Raw genomic sequence first — 24,060 nt, 5'->3', positions numbered from 1 at the left:
CAAATCTGGTCATGATAACCAACATGGTGGCTGGCCTGGTACACTTTGGAGCATGCTCTGCAACTGCAAAATGTGCCTTTGCTGGTAGAGGATGATGGAAACACACAAGTGCAGTGCAGTGGCTTTACATGGCAAGTATCCAAGGGTCTGGCCTCTGTCCTGGCAGTGGTGCAACAGTACCATGGTGAGAAGTGCCTAAAAATACCAGGCAGAAGGCATGAAAGCTACTGCAGCCAAAGGGCAACTCAGTATAGGATATATAAATGAACTTTAAATACTCCATCTTTTCAAACACTGGCTTGTGACCAAGTCAAAAGGCAACCCCAAAAACCTCAGAGTTTCCTACAAGGTTAAGAAAATTCTGCCTCTTGGAGGTGAGTTGCCTTTGAGACAAGTGCCAAACATGGTCTGCAGCAAGGATTAGCAGTGGCTGCAGCGCAGGTGAAACCTGTTGCCCAGCTCTTGGTTCCAGTGGAGCTACAAAAGCAGCAGAAGAGCAGGAGATCAGTGCCTTGCCCTGCAGAGGTAATCAATCAGCTACATTTCACTATTTTGGCAATATCTGCTCTCCTAATGGGATTTTATTTGCAAGTTTAGTGTCTAACTTAGGAAAAAATATTACGGCTGGATCTGATCTGACCCTGATCTGACAACTCCAAGAACATTTTTGAGACAGTGCTTAAGCATTTATAACCCTGGTTGAACAGAGTATTTGGACTACAAAATCTGAATCTGTGTCAAAGCTTCCAGGGAAGTCCAAACGAAGGATTTTGGACTGGACTTTTCTCAGATTAATCTGAAAACAAATGGAATATCCTAAATCTACCATCTGTAGCAGATATCTTTTCTCCAAAAGTGAAAGAGCAATTTAAGTAGGCTTATTATTAGTCACTGTAAAACCTATTTAAAAAGTCCTGCTCAAATAGATTTATAGACAACTTTCAGATGAAAATTTCCTCTTGAACAAAACTCCTTAGACTAGACTTCCCAGCTCACACAAAAGCAAAGCAATCAGTTGTGTAATTCCAAATTCTCATTCACTTAAGAAGGTGTGAAAGAGGGTATCACTGTGAAGTGGATAACAATACCTGGACTCTTAGGTTTGCCTCATTTTGTAAGGGAGCTGCTTTCTATAGATAAAGCCAGTTGTATCTGAACTATTTGGAACATTACTTGCCTGAAAACTACAAGCAAGACAGACCTTAACTATAGGAAAGCACATAGCTTTTAATTTACATTGGATTGCTGGATCTTTAAATTAATATGCTTATAAACACAGTTTTGGACAGGAATAACTCTATTGACTCAGGACAAACCTCATACCACTGCACTGATCCTATTTCTTCATGTTGGCAAGGCCTTATCATTTCCCCAATTACATTCTTTTGCCAAAATAAACAATATCAGGAAGAAAGGAGGCAGCAATCTCAAAAATGGTGAACTTATTACTGTGTATTTTTTCAGGCTGTGACACTGTGTACCTAATTTCTAAAGTCATTTTAGCTCATTTACTTGTTTTTACTAACTTGGGTGCAAATAATTTTATGGTAGAAACATGATACTTTCTGAATTTTGCTTTAAATGGATACTTCTTGCTATTTTTTCCCATCTTTGCAATATTTGCATATTGCAATATTTGAGATCATGCATCAATTTGCAATATTGATTTGCTGGAAGCGTGCCTACCCCTGATATACCAGCTATATTCAGACTTCTCGGTACACTGTATATGTTTCAATCTGCAGATCCCAGTGCTCACTCCATGGCATTTCAACATATTTGTGTTTATGCCACTTCTACCTGCACATCACAGATCCAGACAGGCACAGCAGAAGATGTGAAACTTTGTAGGACATCAATACCTCCATGTTCAGTAATATCACTCCAGCAAATACTTAGGGCTGTGTTATCACAATATCCTATTTTTTGGGGGGGGAGTACTTTGTTTGCACAATCCCATGAGGTTTCAGGACAAAACATGTAAATTCACCAGATGTCAGGTTATCCCTCCCAAGAAAACTGCTTTCCTCTGGTGACATTATTCAGTCACTTCTTACAATCAAAAATAGTGAATTTTGAGTTGAAGAGTTCTTGAAAGGAAGGAACAGCTCAAGGATGATGCAAATCTTAGCTGAATAATACTGTTAACTTGAGAATTTTCTGGTTTGTTTGGATGTAGTTTAACTTTATTTAGTCTGAAATCAATCAATACTCTGACAAGCTGAATGCATTACTATTCAGAAAAAAACCACATTTTTTATTGATCAGATAAACCACTTGTACATTTCTTGTAAGCTTGAGAACTCAAATTCAGAAAGAAGCTTTTTAAAACACCAGACTTACATACTGCTGGGAAAAAAAATGTCCTCAAGCAGCCCAAAAGGAGCAGTTTTACATCTGCCCTTGAAATTCAAGAGAGCTTATTCTGGGGATTGGGCCCTCAAAACTTTACAGAGAAATAAAAGTCCTTCTTTCATAAAGAATCACAGAATAATTTAGGTTGGAAAATACCTCCAAGATCATTGAGTCCAACCATTAAACAAATACTGCCAAATCCATCACTAAACCATGTCCCTAAGTGTCTATGTTTACAGATCTAAGTATCTCCAGGGATGGTGACTCAATCCCTTTCCTGAGCAGACTCTTCCAATGGCAGACAATTCTTCTAGTGCAGAAAGTTCTCCTAATATCCAATCTAAACCTCCCCTGGTGCCACTTGAGGCCATTTCCTCTTTTCCTGATGCTTTTTACTCAGGAGAAGAGACCAAACCCCGCCTCACTACAACTTGCTTTTAGAGAGCAACAAGGTCACCTCTGAGCCTTCTCCAGGCTTCTCCCCTGTGTCTTCTCCAGAACAGTTCCAGTTCCCTCAGATATTCCTCATAAGACTTCAGCTCTAGACCTTTCACCAGTTTTGTTGCCCTTCTCTGGGCATTCTCTAGCACCTCAATGTCCTTCTTGTAGCAAGAATTTGGGGAATCAAACTCTTTTCTTGGCATATAATTTGCCTGTGGAAGTCATGTGCTAGTATTAATGGAAACTCTGCATATTTAGCACATCTTCAAACCAAGATTGTACATAAAATAGCAAGGTATTGATTTTCTTCTAGGATGCAAAATGCTAAAATATTTTCTTCTCCAGTATTACAATACATATCTCTCATTTTTCCTCCTCTAGCCACTGCTTATATATCAGCCCAACTCAATCATTAAAAATCCTCAGTGGCCTTTTCTCACACTAAGGTTTTCACTTCCAAGCTCTGATAACACTTGTCTTGATGCTCTTCAAAGACATCTCCCTGAAAGCAGATCAAAGTAGATCCACAATAGAAAGAGCTGCAAATAAAGAAACAAGGAATACTGTTCCTGCTGCTGCCATTGTGTGTACATTGTGTATAGGTTGTTGTGTATATTCAAACATAATTTCCCACATAATTTGGAACATCAGTCCCTCACATGATTTCAGATGTTGAGTACTCTGCCTTTTACACGTGATTTCATGTGTAAAAGGCAGAGTACTCAACAGTACCAGTTCAAGAGAAAGTCTGCAGAAAGGTAACATAATTTTTTTTGTTTACAAATATGTCAGTACATATTCTGAAGTCCAGCGTTGGGACTTTTTTTTAACCCAGACTCTGAAGGTGTTTTTCTTTTCTACACCAAGGCAGAGGCAACTTTCTTGTAGCTTGATTTTCTTAATTTCAAAAATTAATGACTAAGTTAAAGTGCCATATTCGTACTGAAAAAGAAAATTTCATAAAAAGAAGAATCACATTATTTACAATAAAAGAAATTGCTACAAGTAATTACTAAAGAAATTACTACATTAGCAATGTCTTGATAATTGTCTCAAGACAATTATCTTGAGACAAAATTAATTTAAATAAATAAAAAAATAAATTAATTTAAAATTAATAGAAAAAATACTAAAAACAAAAAAGGGAGTTCACAAATTATGCATATGAAGAAAGTTTCACATATTGTAGTTAAATAATATGAAGCATATATTTCTTCTCCTTGAGAAAATGTTAATGCTGTCTGTTGCTAAAAACTGTGAATAGATATTCTCAAAGCCAAATAGTTGAGAATTTTGAAGCCATTCTCTTTTTATTTTCTTAATACATGGAGGAAGTAATATAAAAGGTTTAGGGAAATTGAGAGCATTTCAGCTTCTTGGCATTAGAAATCATCCATTCTCCTACCTCGACCTCTAGGTGGCACAAAAGAACCTAAACTAAGCAGGTTTTTCTGATTTTTCAGGTAATGTTATGCCCTTCCAATCAGACTCCACAAGTCACCAATTACAACATCACAAAACACATATCTATTAACCTGTATTAAATAAAATCTCAAAATAAGTACTAAAGTAACAGCTACTGTATATAGACACCTCAATTTTACTGCTTATAATAGTGCATTGAGAGATAAATAATTAATTGATTCTCCACAGTACCTCTAATTTCCTTTCCCCTTCAGCTTATAGTAGCTAAAAGAAAAAATAGGTTTGCTAGAAATTAAATTAATATTCACATTTAGTTTAATGTCACGATTACTACAGAATTCAAAATACATGCCATTAAAAAAATTGCTATCATACTCCAGCAGAAAAAAATAGTAATGAGAAAAATACATCCATTATTTAATCTTATTTTGGATTAGAGTGTGTATAAAATTAAAAGGTCAGTGAAATCACAGCCAGTCAATATTTACTGCACAAGTAACTAGAAATGCTGCTATTTACTTAAAGTAAGCAGCTGTTGGTATGAAGATCAGTATGCTCTCTGTGATTCTATGTGACCAGAGAGAATTTTTATGTTATCAGCCTAATATGCACAGTCCATGAAGGACCCCAGCAGCCCTCAGCCTCTGCACACAAGAATGGCACCACAAAAAAGCATTTTGCTCCAGTTAAGACACTATGACATTAGACCAGAGAATTTATTTTCTTTTACAAAAAAATGAACGTGCATTTGTACGCTTCCCCTGTTGCCATCTATTTCCTTTATTTCCTGCATTAGGTCAATCATTCCCACTCACATCTGAGGAACACTGAGCAAAAAAAACCAAAAGTAACCTTCCCCTCCCAACCTGCTCCAGTTCTCTGTATATGATTACCCAGTCTGGACTATCAACACTCTATCATTGAAAACCATTTAATCTGAAAAGATTTGACTCTTCCACTCCACGACTGACTAAGAAGGTATGTGTAATATTTGTTAAAGCATTCTGTGGAGGATCATTTGCATCAACATGTGATAACAGAGCATTGCATCGTGTGCCCACAATTAAACAGGAAGGGAATTTCTCTCACCTGGCATAGAAATCTTTTGGTGGAACAACCTCCTGAAAGAACTGTAGCTGGTACAGATAAAGTCCAATCAAGTGTCCCGCACTGAATATAGCCATTAATACACACAGACAGCTGAATATCAGCGGATCAAATGCTTGGCAACAGGACCACCATGTGCACAGGCCCAAAAACACAAAGAAATACACAGCTGAGGTCAAAGATGGCACCATCATACCTGTAAAAACAAAACCGTGGAGTGTTGGAGAAGTATGGAAAATACTGGCATTTGTTAAAACTTAAATTTGACAAGATGTGCATTCAAAATTTTGATCCAATTAGGTTTCTGCTAATTATTACAATTAGCTCTAAAGACTGCTATTAACTTTGAGACTAGAAGAGAAGGATCTTCTTTTTTGTTTTAATTGTTCAATTCACTCATGCCGTATCTCAGCACTTAGAACACAATCACTCGCCAGACTTTCCTCTGAGATGAAATTTTTCTCTATGTAAAGATGTTTCATAAAGCATGGAGAAAAACAGAAAGTGGCTGCAAGGGCACTACTGCCTGAGACCACCAGTGTACGACTTTTGAGTATAAGGTGCTAAAGTGGCATGATGGATGAACAGTGAAAAGCCTTCTCATACAGATATTAAAATACCTTGACATATTAACACAAAACAGACTCTGATTCATATATCAAACCAAAGATATTTACATAAAATCTACAGAATAATCAGTAAATGTTTGATTTTTTAAAAATTGCTAACTTCTAGAAATGTGTAATTTACATATGACAAAGACTCTGCTGTCACACATGTATATTGTTTTTGCTTTTGTGCAGGTAGCTGAGTATGAAGTATACTTGAGTATTTCTCAAGTCAGCTGAGCTGACTTGAGAAAATGTCCAACTGGTGAAAGGGACTCAGTGCTCTTCTGGGAGCCTGCAAAAATAAGATAGGAAGCAGAAAAGAGTTAATGTCTAAGAGTGGCAACTATGAGAAAATGATATAAGAGCTTGCAGCCAGCACAGCAGCCCATTTCTGATTCTCTGAAGCAACAGTGCCAGAGCTAGCAGGAGTCCCTGCCTGAATTTACTTTTAAGCTTTTTAATTAGTAGATGTCTAGGAGCTACCTTCCTCAGCACAGACCTGCAGGCTCCTGGTGGCCCATAGCTCCAGTGTGCCTGCTGGCCCTGCCCCTCACCAAGTGCTGGTTTGATGTGTCTTCAGGGAGCAGCTCTCCCAGGGTTGGTCCTGAGCTGAGTTCAGGCACTGTAAGGACTCATATCCACAGTCATGTGCCTGAGCTTCACCATCACATCTTTCTCATCATATTTTAAGCTTTCACTTATGGTGCTGTAAAACTTCACCCAACAATTTCTGCCTCAAGCTTGTAACTATTTCATTTCTTCTTACAAAGAGACATTTTGTCTTTATTTCCAACACTTTTGGAGAATGAGAATACATGACATTCTAAAATAAGTTATTTATTATGGCCAGTTGTGAAAAATACAAAATTTATTTCTGGTCTGAAATTGCCTAGGTTTACGACTTAACTGTTGGCTCCTATTATCAATTCTACTAGATGAGATACCTTAAAAAATGGCAACACTTTGTATCTTTGTCAGTTCTTTTGGGTTGCAGTCAAGCCACCCTTCATCTTTTTTGGAGTGGTAAGTAAGGAAGAATTTAACTTATAAAGTTCAAGGTCTCTCTCTGGAGTAGAGGCTTCTCAGACCTGAAGTACTTTTTGTAACTCTACTCTGAACACCTCCCACTTTTTGGCTTGTGTTAGAGCTCCACAGGCAAGATGCCCATTATCATTCAGAAGAAACTGCCCCCTGCCACTGCTGCACAATCCTTCTGCTTCCCCTTGAACATGGAAGATGTTCACCTATGTAGAGTGGCATCAGGCTTTTTGGTTTTGTTTATTTGGGTTTCTTAATGACTTCTCTCTTCCCTAGTGTTAGGCCCTATGGTAGCCCACATATTTTTTCTCTTTTTAGATTTATTACTTTCTATTTAGCTACATGTAAGGCTGTTTAGCAATCTTGCCTTAATGAGAGATCCTGCCTTATTGTAACGGCCACACCTCCAATTCTCATTATTCAGTATCAAACTTTTTTGTACTGTTGTTTATACTTCATATACTGACAACTTTAATGTTAAGTTGTAATGTTTATAAGTATCACTCCATTCAAACATGTGAGTTGGCAGATAAATGCTGATCTACAATTCCATGATCTAATTTTGAATTCAGTAGTTACAACCTAAAGTAATTTTGTACCTTTCTGTTCTGGATGTAGCTGATTATGTGGTATTAAATCAAATGTCCTATAAAAAGGTAGGCTATATAACATCAAAACAACTACTCTTACCAACTAAATAATTAAAAAAAAAAAAAAAAAAAAACAAACAAACAAACCAGGAAGTCTGGTTATCACTCTTTTTACAAACTACATGGTCAAACAAATAACATTTTTTTAAAGGCTATGTGAATACAGTTCCTTTTTATACTTAGAAGTGATGAAACCAAATCTATGAATTCACTTTAATATAAATACATATGTGTGTATATATACACACACACAATATATATATATATATAATAATTTATAATTATGATATACCCCCCATTCACCATTTGGTTATAAGAGCAACTGTGAAAATCATAAATGGAATGACAGGGCCACACAGTATCAGCACAAAAAAATTAAGCAACTCAGCATATTCCAATACTTGCCAAAGAGTTAATTTAATAAAATCAGCAGCAATTTCTTTTCCCTTAAAAATTTCCATTGTTACTCCCGTAGGTGCCAAAGTGCTGAAAACTCATTTGTTAAACGCAGAATCTAATGGGCTCCTGAGGAAATTTTTCAAATACACCAACCTGCTGAACCAAGTAAAATTGTAACAACAACTTTTCCAGTGGTGATTATCATATTGCCAATAAACTCCCTCAGTTTGGATGCTAGAAAGGCAATTCTACGCAGCAGTTTTAATTTCATGGTCTCCTCAAATTCTGCTTCTCCACAGTCGTCGTCATCCAGATCTTCTTCATACATCAAAGCATCATCTGGCTCTAATTTTTCTCTTACAGCCTAAAGGAGAAGGAAGGAAAGAAAAATAGCAAAAACACAGAGAGAGAGAGAAACACAAAGGAATTTGAAATTAAAACCCACGCATATATTATTTAACAATTAAGTCTTCTTAAAATCTTTGGCAATGCCAAGTAGTGAGACCTAAGAAAGAGGTACTAAAGCTAGAGATGTACATTAATGGCTCTCATTTCAGAATTGTCTCAAAATAAAAGGTTGTTAAAGGTGGTCTCTGGGAAAGCTGCTTGCCTATTTACACATGAAATTTCGTTTGATTAGTTCAGCATTCTTAGAAAGATAAGCATCCTGCTATCTAATATCTTTTAAACTCCTCTTTGTCTCAAAGGTTTCAGTTATAAGTTCAAAAAATGGTAATCCCTGGATTGATGTTGCTCAATGGGTCTCACTTTCCAAACCCATTTTTCATCAACCCTTTCTCTAAATGCAAAACCTAGAATGGAGCAAGTATGCGTGATCTGGAACAGGACAACAAGGGCTGAAATGAATGGACAGATAACTCTTTGCTGACTAAAGGGCAGTTTGGGAGAGAAAAAATAGACTAAGCAGAGGCTTGGGGAGAGAATGAGAAATGTGGAGATCAACTGATGGTGGAAGGTGAAAATGTGAGCAAGAGAGATGTAGTGAAATCTTGAGTATTCTACAACAATTTGGCAGGGGTAATGAGACCAGTGACTTAGAACTACACAATGGAAAAACGAAAAGAAGGAAACGTGGAAAGGCCCATCATACTTCAGTAGTTTGTTAGGATTTGGCAGTGGTCTTCACCATCAAGCCTCCATCATACCTTGGAGACCAGAAGACATACACAACTATTGAGTGATGCAGACTAAATCATCAACCCACAGTGAGAATCTGCAGGATTAGCAACAGGCCCACACAAAGATACAATTTATGGAAAAATTAGTCATTCATGGAAATGTAGGGGCATCATAAAAAAAAAAAAAAGTAAGAGTTTTGAGCCAGGTTCTCATTTGGTATAATACAGAATAGCTTTTTTGGCAGTAATTTAGACTGGTATTAGGTAACACTAGCTCTGGCCAAACCATATCTCTGTGTGTGAAATTAAAAAAGAGAGATTATTAGTATTTTTCATCAGAATAGCAGTTTTATATGTATTGGTGACCTTTGGCAGAAAAAAATCCACACTGACAGATCAGATTGCAGTAGGAACAGATGAACTCTCAACATACTTAACCAAATTCTTCTGTACCATTACATTATGTGAATTCCCAAAAGAACAAAATTCCCTGTAGATGCCTTCACTCCTTCAGTTCACCTCTAAGTTTGTTGCCAGCTTTCTCCTCTAACTGCAGAGCATTAACACTGTTGTGAATGCCCAGGAAAACAAACAAGCAAACAAACCTGCTTGTTCTAAAGAATCTCTATTTTACAGACAACAAAATATGTAATAAATACAAAAGGCTGATCTGGAAAATCTACATTTCTTTTGGACTTATCCAGCTATTTCACTACCACTATATATTTTACATGGGGTATAATAGAATTTTAATTGCTTTCTTGTTGTCACCATTTGCCTATACAGCTCTCAAAATAGAAATTATTAGCACATTATGCAAAATAATAGAGAGATGGCAGCCCAAACATCCAGCCATCACATTTCAAGCCATGCATCAAAAAGAGGCATTCTGTCTGTTCACCACTGCTGCTCATATCCGACCTCCTATCCGAAGGACAGGAAACATTAAATATTCAGAAAGAATGCTGACAGTAGGCACAGCAATAATTTCTGCCCTAACTTCCGCCAGAGCTGTTTCAGTGAGAAAGTTAAACAAAGGGCAAACATTATAATCCTTTTTGCTTGTGTTACAAATACTAGATTAACATGCTCTTCATCTAGTCCTTTTGAGTCCAATTCTGCTTCTCCTGGTTCTTTTTATGTTAAATTCTGTGCCTTGAGCTTAACATAACCAGTGAACAGTGAAACTTCAATAGCATCCATATCCCAAAGAAAGAGAATGAGTGAGACTGATGGACATTTAAAGGTTTTGAAAAGGCACACTTCCTAAACATAGATTTGTGTGAAGGAGACCCTTGTTTCTTCAGCTTGCTGAAGACAATACACGTTAAAACATACACTCACTTAAAAAGTATATAAGAATCAAATAAGTAAATTTTTTCATGGAAGGCCATCAGTATTCATCTCTCTTTGAATATTATGTTAAACATGAAGACAGGTTTCATATATTTATTACAGCTTAAAATTGCTGATTGCTATGAATTATACATAGGCAGGAACAGGAAATAAAAGTCTGAAGAGTCACAAAAAACAATACTAAAATATTCTCCAAACAAGCAGAAAATGCTTTTGTGGGGAAAATGAAAGTAATAAAAATATTTTTAAGTATAAATTGGAAGAGAACACACAATACCTTCAAATAATGAAATAAAAAGGAGGACACAGAAGTAAGGAAACCACACAAAACATCCCAATGAAAGGTAGGACTTGATATAATTTTCTCTCTTTCATCCCTACCTGCATTCCAAACATCAGGTGCCAAATGCCCAAATTCACACCTCAAAATCTCCTCAAAATAGATCTCTGGATTTTATGTCATAACTAGGACCATAATTTTTTAATTTTAAGGCTATTTAATCTTGCTTCATTGATCTAAAGAACATTTAGGTTACATTTTGCCTTGAGAGTTAAGCATTAATAATCTAGTCCTGACATGTATGATACAGCACACCCAGGGAGAGGATATTTCAATGGACCAAGATATAACTGAAGCTGAGAAGGAGACCATGGTCTGAAGTTTCCATGGACTGAGGTTTATACACTTTAAGCATAGCTAAAAGCTTCAATGTCCATGAGTTAACAAAGAAGTTAACAGTCCTTGTTTTTTAACTTTTATTTAGACATGAAAATACGAATTCCAAGTTCATCAAGAAAATTAAGACGTCACAAACATTCGCAGGAAATGGAGAAAAACCTACTTCTGGTGTTATTGAGGTCATCGGATGTTGGAAAGAAAACTTCAGCATTCTGAACCTCAGGAAATACCAAACTGATTTCCAAGTTTTCCCTCTAAAACTACAAAAATCTGTTGGGAGTTGGAGTTCATCAACCGCCCTCCTCAGTTTAAGACAAGCTGGCAAATGGGATCATCAATAACAACCACCATATGGAGTCCCAGAAGCTTTTTCAGAACAGATACATGCTGGTTTGCAGCTTTTCAGGACAGACAGAATTATCAATGATATGGCTGTGCAAGAATTGCCTGGTTTCATGACACAGTTGATGGTTATGTCAGCAAAGACTATGACAGTTAAACAGCTCTAGGTTTGATTTTACTGTCTTTTTTTAAAAAACAAACATATCTGTTTTTAATTCCGTATCCAGGATGAAAGGCCATGCTCCTTTGCTGAACTAGATGGAAGGCCATGTTCCAGTGTGTGTTGAAAAGACAAACTTTGGATTCCCTGCTCTCATATTCACCACCCTCTAACTGGATCATCTGGGCTGGCTTTTCATTTTCTCACATTGAGCACTTCCAATTGCAGAAGGCAAGCAAACAGTGAACAGTTTTCACATCCAACATGGTGATAATGTGCTTGTTGTTTTAACACTTTCTGATGATTAAAAAGCCATACAAGCACGCGCTCATCACAGAACACCATTACTTCAGTCAGATTGCTTTGCAAAGCTCTTTTTTACTATGTGGATTAGTCTAAAGCTACAAACCCATGCTACATAGGCTACAGTTAGAAAAATACTTTTACTTCCATAATAAATTACCTATTATGCAATTACAGGATCCCTGTGGATGCTGATTAAATCAAATAAACTTCTCCATTCAAGGAGTATAGAGCATTTGTGAAGCCATAAACATGTGTTTCCATGACCCTTGCTCTGCAGAGCAGGGCCCCAGGACTTTTTATAAACAAACTAAATGCAGTTTAGGTTTTTTAGCAATCATGTGGAAGTCCCTGGAGTATTTATTGTACAACACTTTTTTAAACTGCCAAACTGAGATGGAGAACAGGCAAGGAAACAGTATAGCTCCTGTGGCAGCTATGGCAGCTGCTCTTGTGGCCAGGGCCAGAATGTCCATTAGCTACTTTGGGGGCTGCTTTTTCAACATCCAACTTTTAAATGTTTCATCTGGTACAGTATAAACACTACTGCATAGAGATATCCTCTAGCCTCAGAGATGTATTTACTAACAGGAAGCCTTAACTCTAACCTAAACCCCATTTTTGCTTCAGAGCTCTCTTTGCTTTGTACCTACTTTTAATAGTATTGAGTCTGTAAACACAAGTTTTCTCATTTATTGACTTTTCAATTCTAGAGGGGACACAAATGAAACCCTTCAAAAATTCAAATACTGACAGCAAGAAAATTTAATTATCCAGAATTATTACACCTAAGGGGATGCAAGTCTCATAACTCCCATCCTGCTGAATACATTGTACTAATTATTGGGACCTCTCAAGTATGTGCTGCTAAGCTCACAAGAGTAAGTTCCTGTGAGGGTTCAGGTGCTTCTTCTTGGCTCATAAATGTTGTTCAAATAGCCTCTTTTCAGTATTTTGACACTCCCAGCCAGTACCAGGAAACAGAGAAGAGTGGGAATGTTACACTTTTCTAGCTGTAGCGTTACAGACCTCAGCACAGACTTCTAGCCCCTGCTGCTGATAGCCACACCAGATTCTCTCAAGGGGGCTGGATTGTCTTCATGCTGCCCCATATTTGTGTGCCCTGGGACTCATAGTCACACCATCCTGGTGACACTGCCACTGTAAAAGTGTGATTCTCTCAAGATATCACCACCTAGAACTACTTCTTTACCTCTAATCAGAGATTTTTATTCCATACCTGCAATAGAGTAACACAGATATGATTTGTTACACATCTAAGCCTGTTAAAACCACGAGGCCCAGGTTTCTGGACTTCCCATTTCAAAAAAACAACCTGTAATGAACAGTTTGGTTTAGGAATTATGTGAGAAAAGCTATTTGATTCAATTTTACCAGCAGAACAATAGAAATAGACTCTCTCTCTACTCTCACACTTAGTTCGATTGTCTCCATAGACACTTAGGTACTGCATTCAACCTATCATAAAATGACTGAATTCCTACTAATAAGTTTGCTCTAAAAACCCTCTTTCCTCCTTAAAAAAGATCTTCAACCTTTATCTTCAAATATAAGATAGTTGCAGCAGTAGGAAGAATTAGTTACTTACTTGCTTTTAGAAGCAGCACATATGCAAGTGAATATAGAAAAAATAATCAAAATAATACAATATTCCTGAGACAGACCCAGCTGTGAGCAAAAAAGCTGGAAAAGAAACTGAACTGCTACTTCTTTTACCATCAAAGGAACTGCAAGCCCTTAATGTGATCTAAATGACTGTATTTTCAACCTGTGGTCAATACTAAACCATGTCAACACAATCATTTATTGAATTTTCAATTTTGCAAGAAAGCGTAAAACTACACTGTTCTGAAAGCATCGGCATGTGAGAAGTGGATGTCCTTGCTTTTCCTGCCACAGAATAGATTCAAACATTTCCACATAAACAATTCCCACACATCATTGAACTTGATTCCTACAGAGATGGGGCTGCTTAGCAAGAGTACCTTCTTTAAGGTCATCTTGTGTCAGGTACATGGGATCTACAGAAAGACAGAGGGGAACAGCAGGCTACCCAAACAAGGGGGTAGGTATGGAGAGGAGGCTGTGGGCTGCAAGCTGGGATAGAAAAAGGAAACTGTGTGACTTCAAGGGAAGGCCCTGCTAAATGAGCTGAACTAATCAAGTGTGGGACTGCAGTGAACATTTAGGAAGGTGTGACATTAATGAGATAGATGCATCTTGGAATTTAAGCAGGTTATTTTAATAATTTATATTACTCAGCTGAATCACTGAAAAGAAAATCATAAATTAACTTTAAGTCATATAGATCTTACTGAAAATTTTTATCACTGGTACATCTTAAATGTGCTAAAGCTTGGGTTAAAGGCCTACACAGAAAGATAGATGTAGATCAGAAATAACTTTCAGTGTGTTTGCAGTAATAAATGCCATACATACACCTCCACAGCAAAATCTCCTGTGGGAAAGAATAACTCATTACAAAAAAAAAAAAAAAAAAGGATCAGCTCTTTACTGGAAGTACATAAGGACAGAAACATTTAGCAAGTCAAAGGAAATTCAAAATAAATTAATAAAGACAAGCACTGTTCTGGATCAAGATAACAGGAAGGCAACTCATTAAATCCTGTATACAATAGATATTGTACTGAGAGAACCAGAGATTATTTCACTTCCCAAAGTACCCATCGCACCTGAGCAAACACTGAGTGATTTCAGCACACGACTCACTGGGCCAATATTGAAATACAGCTTCACATCTTGACTTCATAAGGTTGTCAGGCACAGAAGCCAAATGCAAAAGAGAACCACAGAGTTTAGTGGTTTGGCCTGAGACAATTAAACACTTCTTTTTTAGTGAAAAGGAAATAGGAAGAGTTGGATTATGACTACAAGACACAATGCCATTAATGGAGCTAGAGCAGGTATACACAGCACCTATATGGAGTAATTCCTGGCCCAATAAATATACCTACTGTACTAGTATGCATCTTGCTAAGAAGGAGAGTAAATACCCAACTGTGGTGCTGTTGTTATTTGCAAACCAAAGTGACTTGGATACTTCTCCAGTACCACCCTGAAGAACCTCAGACTACTGGGATGAATAAGAGAATGTGATGTCTAATCTTCAAGGGGATCCAAAGTCACTTGTCTTCTGTCTTGCAGAACAACCTTAAAGAAAGATATGAGTTTTTTCTCCCAATCTATCAGAGAAATTAATTATAGAGAAGGAAACATTATATTGAAGCAAAAAAGCAGAAGAACTAAAAAGGTTATAAGGTAGTTATGAGTATATGTGCAATATAACTCAGATGTTTTCCAACCACCAGAAAAGCAAAATTACTGAACAGGGTCATTTCTGAAACAACGGGATGAAGAAAAACTTCCCTGTTTTCAAGATGGTGTTTTCTACCTTCCAGAGGGAATTGTGTGACAGCTGTCAGCAGTAACAGCAGATTGAATTCCATGAGCCAAGAGATTCCTTCTACTGTGTTATTCCTCACTTAGGCTGTCCAAAGGCAGTAGTATTCCAGGATTTTAATCTCTTGGTTAATAACTTTGTATCTCAAAATTTGGAAGGGAGAACTGTTAGTAACCCCAATGAAGAGCTGCCACAAGAAGAATTGCATCCTGTCATGTTTCGGCCCAGAAGAGGACAGGTGCACACTGAAGTTTCCTGCCCAGCAGGCTGACAGCCTTTGGTAACACACTGCACTATGTAACACCATGTGGCTGCAGCCTGCTGTAGTATAATTACGTATTTGTGTTAAGACTTATCCAAAGACATGTGCATCAAACCAAGGAGCTAATGTAACTTGTAAACTTTTGACCCTTGTTAAGATGAGATGCATTAGAATTGTTACTGAGGGAGGCAGTTGTGTAAGGTCTGGGAAACTTCACCACTACAAGCATCACAAGCAGAGAGATAAGGGAGCCTCATCTACTCTTAAAACTGCAGAAAAAAAAGTTTTAAAATCCTGTTTATACCATGTTCAAAGCACACAAAGACCAAGTGGGTTGACCTGTTCTGCAGAGGTCAGAATCAGAGAAATGTTAATAACCAATTAGAAAAAGTAAGCTAGTTCTATGCTTAATATGGGCAACAAGAAAAAAAAAGATGAAAAATAATAGAGGCACAATCAGGAAGCTCAAAGAAGCCAAATTATTCCAAACCTCTCTAAGAAGTTATTTTTTCATAATATTTCCCACAATAGCAACAATTTTCTATCTCAGAAGAGAAGCAAATATTGAAAGAGGAGCTGCATATGGGAAGATGTTTAGAGAAATCAGGGCCAAAGCATCCCATGTCAATGACCACTAATCAAGTCAGGTGAATGTTTGATACTGGTAAAATCTAATTAAATTAAGACATAAATACAAACCAATAAATCATCTAAGGAGAAATATACCCATCACAGGCTTCAAGAAAAATGAGATGGTCCTGTAGGCAGGGTCATGGGCACCACTGTAAACTGCTTAAGGCAGGTTACTTCGGAAGGCAAGAAAAATGCAACTGCAAAGACTGGGACATCAGACCTATCTCAGAGCTGTTCACTTCACTTGTGCAGAACATTCAGGTAGGTGATATGCTGGTAGAATTGCTCAACCCTAAAATCTCTGAACCTAATAATCAATGTCATAATATTATAATTCAAATCAATGGTAAAACCTTGCCTGAAATGCTGAGGAACTGATAATCTCTGCGTCTCAAAAGAATATTTGTTCAGAAAAAAAAAAAGTAATTAAAATGACAAATTAAAAAAAACCCCCACAGATTGTTTAGCCTTTAAAGGTCAAATATAGAAGATAATAAATACATTTGATTTCCCTTACATCGCCTCACTCTAATTTATTACATGTAATACAAGGGACCTTCCATAAAATTAAATAGTGTTAAACTCAAAATAAAATCAAAGAGCACTTACTAAATCGTGAAAGTCTTTGCTTCATGATACCACTGAAGCCCAGAAATTAATGAGGTTTTAAAAGAGTCTGGGTAATTATATGTTTAACAAGATTATTCAGAGTAGCTATAATTATAAACAACCTTTATTGGAAGGGATTTGAAACCACATGTTTTAGGATTAAAGTTGTTCTCACACTAGGAGAGATCAGGATAAACTCTTACATTGCAGAGGGGTATTTTCTTATTTGCTGTTATCCTTATCCAGCAGGTACCAGTTACTTTCAGGATAAGGATACTGGTCTAAAAGTGTAATTCCTATGCTAAAAAGTCCTTGGACAAGGCATGGAACATGGGCAGTTCTCAGAGCCTGTCTGTTCTGTCCTGTATGGAATGTACTGCAGTTACACTTGGGGACCTGGAGCAAGTGAGAGCTCTCAATGCACTACATTCTCAATGTATGCAGAAGACAAACAGCCTGTCACTGTTTAGACAGACAAAGCTGGGGAACCAAGCATTTTTTGTGTGCCCAGGGACACAGGAGCCAAGAGACAGATGAAGTAGTAGACTTGAGGACACAAACCAAGTTTGTGGCCAAAGTGAGAGCCATGATGGTCCTCCTGATTCCAGTCCAGTATCTTGACTCCAGGCATTCTCACATTCACAATGTGACTCTCCTCACATTCTTCTCAAACTTTAGTTTATTTAAAAAAAAAAAATTCCTCCATTTCCTTTTTTCTCCCCATTTTTTTTTTTCTCTGTTGAGATCCCAAACTAATCCCTGACTGCTGTAGAAAAGAGGATGGGTGGAAGCTTTGGGATCAAGCTTACTCCAGATTATGAGACAAAATAAGGACCTAATGGTCCTATTTACTTTCTAGGACATCATGCATGAGAAACGAGCTTCAATGGGCAAAGCAGCAAGTGCTTTATGAGGAAGCTGCATTGAAGACTACAGCAGGTGTTTTTTTCAAGTAAGATCAACACCTCTTCTAAAGTTTAAGTTGTGTAATTGCAGAAGGGTTTTCCTTCCTTCCAGTGTCACGTAAAACATTAAGCAATTCATCCACAGTCTCAAGAAAAGGCTACTTCCTTTCTAATACCTATCAGACTGTATATACTGTATTTGCATTTTGGCACATAAACCACCATCTGCTCCAAATCAAAAATGTTGTACTTTCGGCTGCAGCTGCGAGTTAAATGTTGCTTCTTATTTTCTTCCACCTTTCACACCTTGTGACTGGCATCGTGCTTTTCAGCATTTGCAACCCGGGCCTGTCTCCAGCTGAATTCACCTGCTTTAAATTTTCTGGGCTCTAATAAAAAGAGCCTGCAGACACGTTTGCTCCAAGTGTGCAACCATTTAGGGGTGGTAATGAGTTGGACTGCAGCCTGGTATCTGGCAGACCTTCCTACTCCATGACTCACTGTTAATTAAAACCACACTCTTTGCTTATTCCTGGGATAGCATTACTTACAAATAATTGAGAGTCTCACTGCCTTAGAGCCTCCTCCCCAGTTCTGTTCTGTAGAATAAACTTTTCTGATGGAGATCTGTTTCCCTTAAAGTTAGAGGCAGTGTAATGGAGAAAGACATCCATTTTTCAACACATCCTTGTTGTTCTTAATTTGGATTTCTGATACTTTTTCTTATTTTGAATTGCATCTCAATCCACAAGCAATCTGATCCATCGTGGCTGGTTTCTTGAGGCTACTGCCATGCCAAAATACAGCACACACACTGCTGCTCAACTGGAGGCATTTTTACAACATGCCCATATATCAACTGAAATGTGATGGGCTCACACCATCCTTTGAAAAGGTTAATTATAGCAGTATCAAACCAATTATTTAACAGAAATGCTGGAAGGAGCAAATAGATTAACCTTTCTTTTTTTTATTAAGCCTACTTTGATAGTATTTCACTCTCCTACAAAGCAAAGAGGTCTGGGAATCATTCAATGTAAATTATTTAACGCAAGAAGGTAAAGCTGCAAGACACTGCTTTGGCTTGGAAGTACTTGATTTACAGAACCATCTGTGGCTAGGCATCTATCAATCTCAAAAGCTACCTCTGTAAAGGCTCTGCTAAGGCTGCTTAAATCAGCTGATGCAATCTTAACAAAAGCTCCTACCACAAATTTCTGAGGGCTGGTGGCAGGAACTCTCAGCAGCCCCTCTTCAACTCCAGAATTACCTACAGGACTGGGTTAACAAACCCAGGACTATTTCCCTTGGAGATACAATACCAAACTCAGCATTTTTTTCTGAAGTGTCTTTTTGTAGGACAGTTGTTGCTGCAACGCAGTTTGTGTTTTCTAATTCAATGAAGTTACAGCATCAGTAACGAGCTGCACCAACACAGAACTACAGGCATCAGTCAGCTCATGCAGAATTCAAAGAACTGGTCACTTACTAAGTCTTCCCTTTTCCAGTGTACTCTACCAAGAAAGAATTGAAAATTATGTGAAACCTACAGAGTTTGGACTCATTTTAGACCATGTCAACATTCTCCCAAAATCAGACACTCAGTGGCCTGATCTGCATATGCATTAGGTTCCTTTCAGTCACTCCTGCCAAATACATATTCCTTGCAGATTCAGCTGCTTCTGCCTCCTCCTCCTAACTAGCAGAAATTATTCCAGGAAGTTATGTGCAGACACCTAGAAAGAGAAAACTGAAGTTTGGAAAAACGTGTTGATCTTCCACTCTCCATTTCACTCAATCTTTATAAAGCTAGCAGATTACTCTGATGCAGATTCATCATTTGGCTGTGAAGGGCAGAATTCCTTAAAGTATTTGGGATCCCCTCACGTAAGAGAATATATTATCCCCTTTTTATAAAATGCCTGTGATAGAGCTTTGGGTGTCACTAAATCTAAATACAGCTGCTATGTTCACTAAATATTCTGCAATACATGCAGTTTACAGAACATAAATAATATTCACTGGGTTTTGATGTGAAGGAAAAAAAACATATTTACACATATTTCTATTTGCACAGGATTCATATTTCTTTGCAGTCAGAGTTTTCTTGTCTCCCTCCTTCTTCCCTTATGGAATACTCTTGCCTTGGCATTGAGGTAGCCAGTCCAGGACCAGCCCTGTATAAAGCTGTATAAAGCTACACTCTGTGCTATGCAATTAGTGTTTGCTAGCTCAGGTTTTTCCTAGCACTAGAGGGAAATGGCTATTGAACCCTGCCAGCACCCATGGACACCGAGCTCCCTTTGACCCAGACCCCAGGCTCAGGTTCACCTCTGAACCGAAGAAAAAGTGAATATCTAATCATCATCTGGTTTCAGAGGAACCAAACTATGCCCATCTTTCTTCTGAGTTTCTGTCATCAGATTACTCCTGTTTTGTGCTTCTGAATACTTTCTCTTCAGAAGATCAAGAGCACCAAAGAAGTCTGTTAGAGCTCACTTTGGTGAAATAAAACTCATTTAAGAGGAGAACTGAGCACAAACCATGCTAATAAGCCACACTTCTTTCCTTTTCTGGGTATAGCCCAAGGATCTAGCCTGCTGCAAAATCCATTTTGCACAGCTTCAACGATAAAGCAGATTTAAAGCTGATAAAACCATGTTCCAGGAGACACAAAGCTTTGCATATGCACATCAAACTAAACCCTACATATCCTCCAATGTGCAGTTAAAAAGCTGCAACCTTCAGGCAATCCTCAGCTGCCAGGAAAGCCCATAAGAATTCCAACTGCAACTGAGTATAAAGCACAGTCCTGATATTGATCTCTCATGTGCTAGAAATTTGACCAGCTTCTGGCACTGCCACAATCCAGACAACCTGGCAACATATAGAGAGGTCTCTTTTTACTCTATATAGTGGCACCAAAATGGGCAACTGAGCCCCCTAAATATTTCACTCACTTCAAAATTCAATTTCTATTTGAAATGAGCAAGTTGAAATTGTCTCCCCTAAAAATGGTGTTTTGAGAGTAAAGAAACACCATTCCACCCATATGTTAAAGAAGACAGAAAATGAGCCCCAAGCCAAACTAGACAGTCTGATAAAAAACATGTTAAAATTAGTAGAACAAATTTCTCTGCACCCTGGCCTGAATTCCCACCATGGCTTTTTATATCACAAAATTGTTTTCCTCTTTCTGTGGCTTTTTCTGCATTCAGTATCTCTGATACTCTTCTCCCCACAAGTAAAAGACACAGAAAACACATCAACACTTCCAGCTAAGCCATTCCCCCAAATCATTCTCAATCTCACTTAGTATGACCAAAGTTTTAGACAACTCCTTCCATGAATTTAACACACAGTCTCTCTTCCATTCTTTAAGAGCAATTTCTGATAATCACTCAGATGCTGCTGTAATACTTGGATAAGAAATTTGGAAATAGGAATGCTATCTAAGAAACTGAGTACTGTATGTAGCAGAACAACCTTGTCAGATTTAACCAGCAGCTCTGGTGAAGAACAACTTGTGATGGACTGTCATGATTGTTTCTTAACTCAACATTATTTGAAAAATCCTATAGCATATCTATCACTTTTCATATTCTGGTTTGTTTTCTCAACATAATAACTTTCGATTTTTCCACTTTAAAACCAATCATTTCATTTCCTGAAAGAAAGTTTACTACTTAACATAGCCAGCGCTCATGAAACCATTTCAGAACACAGGAATGTCAAAGATCACTAAAAGCCATACAGATAGAAATGTGTATTTGATACCATCTCCTCATTTTCAAACTGCGTGTTGCACTGTGCTGCATCCTCGGTTACTGGCTTCTGAAACACGTTGCGGCAGATGAGCCATATTGTCAGACTAGCAATGAACATCCCAATATCTGGTACAAATAATCTGATCACGTTCCCAGCATCTGCTCCTTTCACACTGTATGGGATGAAAAAAAAAACAACAAAAAAACAAAGAGACATTTGTTACTTCTAATGGCATTTTCAACTGGAACAGAAAGTAAGTTCAAGGCAAGGAAAAAAACCCAAACTGTCAGTAATAAGAAATCTTTGCAATATAGGAAATATAAAGATGATTGAGGAACTCTAGACAGACAGGTATTTTTGCTCTCCAGAAGTACAGAATAAGTGATTATTTGTTGGGAGCTTGCACACTCATATTTTAGTGATACTTAGCATTTTGATTAACCCAGCTCTGAATCAATTTTTTGAGAACAATACAGAAATAACCTCCAAATTCAACATGAAAGATTTCAGCTGAGTACCTAGAAAATACATCTGTATTAAGCACAATCCTTTTACCAGCATTCCTTGCAAAGACAACAACATCCAGGTCCACCATGGATGAGAATGTCCACACTTAAGTTAGGCCTAATTCTTCTTTCTGGCACACAGAAGAATAACCAGAAAGTCTTTAATATTTTAACATGTTTTATTATGTTTACTGTTAATACATTTTATTCAACAGACTACTTGAATACATTTTGGGGTATTTAAGTACAAATATTTAAATGCTAATTACTGTGTTCAATTCCTGCCAAGGAAGCCTTTCTTCTGCTCTGAAAGGTCTGTAAGGCATGATGATTTTTATGTAGGAAAAAAAATTGCACTGTTTCATTGTGCAGATTTAAATGCTTATACTGGGAAATACGACTTTCTGGATTTGGATGTAGTGTCTGATATTTGGTTCCCTGTAAAAAAGGAGAGCCTGGATTAAGGTTTAGTGGCACAACGAACTTTTTATTAAGCTGCTGAATGCACATATTAAACTTTCAACTATTAATGAGAGGATATAATCATAATTAATTGAAAGTGTGAAGTTAAGGCATTTTAAATATGCAGTTCCAATTTTTTTTTTTTTATAGGGATTTATGTCTGCAATCAGTTCTGAGGACAGTTGAGGCATCTGTATATTTCCTCGGGCATAGGTGAGTGCACTAGGTCTTCATAGCCTGTACTGGTAGGAAACCTAACAGGTTGTTTTATAGATGCAAAGAAAGACGTCACCTCTGGCCTTTCTTCATCGCAGTTTTAAGCCTAAAAGAAACTTTGTGAAGGAGTTACCTGCAACTGCTGTGATTAAATGCAGGCCTGGAGTATCAAGAAAATCTCTAATGTGATTACAATACAACCACTGTTGAGAACAGTGTGAGTCTGCTCATGTGCCCACGATCAAATCCAACATTTCCATCACTGCTGCTCTGCTGACCCAGCTTTTCCACTGATGTGTATCTTGCAAAATAACATATGCTCAAAGTGGGAATAAGGTAAGTGATCAGAAAGCTGGCTTTAATGTTTGTTTCAACAGCTTAACCCTGTATGGTCATGCACTGTATGGCAGCTAAGTAGCTTGAAAATATTTTGCTAATGGCTTTCAGTTGTCCTGAAAAAAAAAAAAAGTAATTGAAAGGCTTGCAAAAGAGTTAGATGGCAAAGTCCTCACTAGAGTGCTTGATTGTTTCTTGTGCCACTGGTACCAGCATAGCATGCTGTAGAGTCAACTGGCTTATGAGAGCATGGCCACCCTGGTTAACATTGCAGAAAATCCAGGCTTGACATGAGCCCTCCACTCTTTTTGCAGTGTGGTGGCTCTTAATGTCACTGAAGATTAGCCCAGGATGCACCTTGGCAGAAAGAGGCAAAAAGTACATGTTTAATGAATCTTTTTCCCAAAAACAGTGTACACGGGTTTCATAATAATGTTAATGAACTTTTTTCAACAATCCTGATCATTGTGATGCCTAAAGAGGCTGACCTGGAACAGAGGCTAGACAGAGCTAAAGGAATAAAGTAGGTATTTATTAAAAGGCCTTCAAAGGATACACCTTGCACAGTACAAGAGCCAAGATGGAACCAAGATGGACCCAAGACAGATGCAAGGTGGACAACCAGTCACGAGTTCTCACACTTTTATAAGTTTTGGTCCATTTACATATTGGGGTCAATTGTCCAGTTACAGCTTCAGGTTATGAAGTCCCATCCTCTGAGATTGCTTTCCTCAATTTGCTGTTGTTTATACTGCTTCTGATCTCTCAAAATAAATCATTTAGTGTGTTGTTGTGAGAGATGTAACGTCCAGCTCAGGCTAGCAACAGAGAGCCTGAGTAGTGATACCTAAACGCGGAACGGGGGAAAATTCTGCACATGAATAGTTTATTCACCAAAACCAGTTGCAAATTTATG

The 24,060-nt window shown here is 37.7% G+C and overlaps 1 protein-coding gene across 1 annotated transcript in view; it reads right to left on the bottom strand.

The window, feature by feature from the left end:
• PIEZO2 (piezo type mechanosensitive ion channel component 2) overlaps positions 1-24,060 on the bottom strand; it is a 235,025-nt gene that overhangs the window by 108,809 nt on the left and 102,156 nt on the right. The window contains exons 4-6 of the mRNA XM_053989372.1: positions 21,634-21,796; positions 8,180-8,390; positions 5,311-5,524 (exon numbers count right to left, since the gene is read on the bottom strand). Of these exons, the coding sequence (XP_053845347.1) occupies positions 5,311-5,524; positions 8,180-8,390; positions 21,634-21,796 (588 nt within the window). The remainder of the gene's footprint in view (positions 1-5,310; positions 5,525-8,179; positions 8,391-21,633; positions 21,797-24,060) is intronic.

Source organism: Vidua macroura, chromosome 1 (assembly GCF_024509145.1).
Source record: "Vidua macroura isolate BioBank_ID:100142 chromosome 1, ASM2450914v1, whole genome shotgun sequence".
NCBI lineage: Eukaryota > Metazoa > Chordata > Aves > Passeriformes > Viduidae > Vidua > Vidua macroura.
Note: the sequence above shows the minus strand (reverse complement) of the source record. Positions and strands in the feature narration are given on the sequence as shown.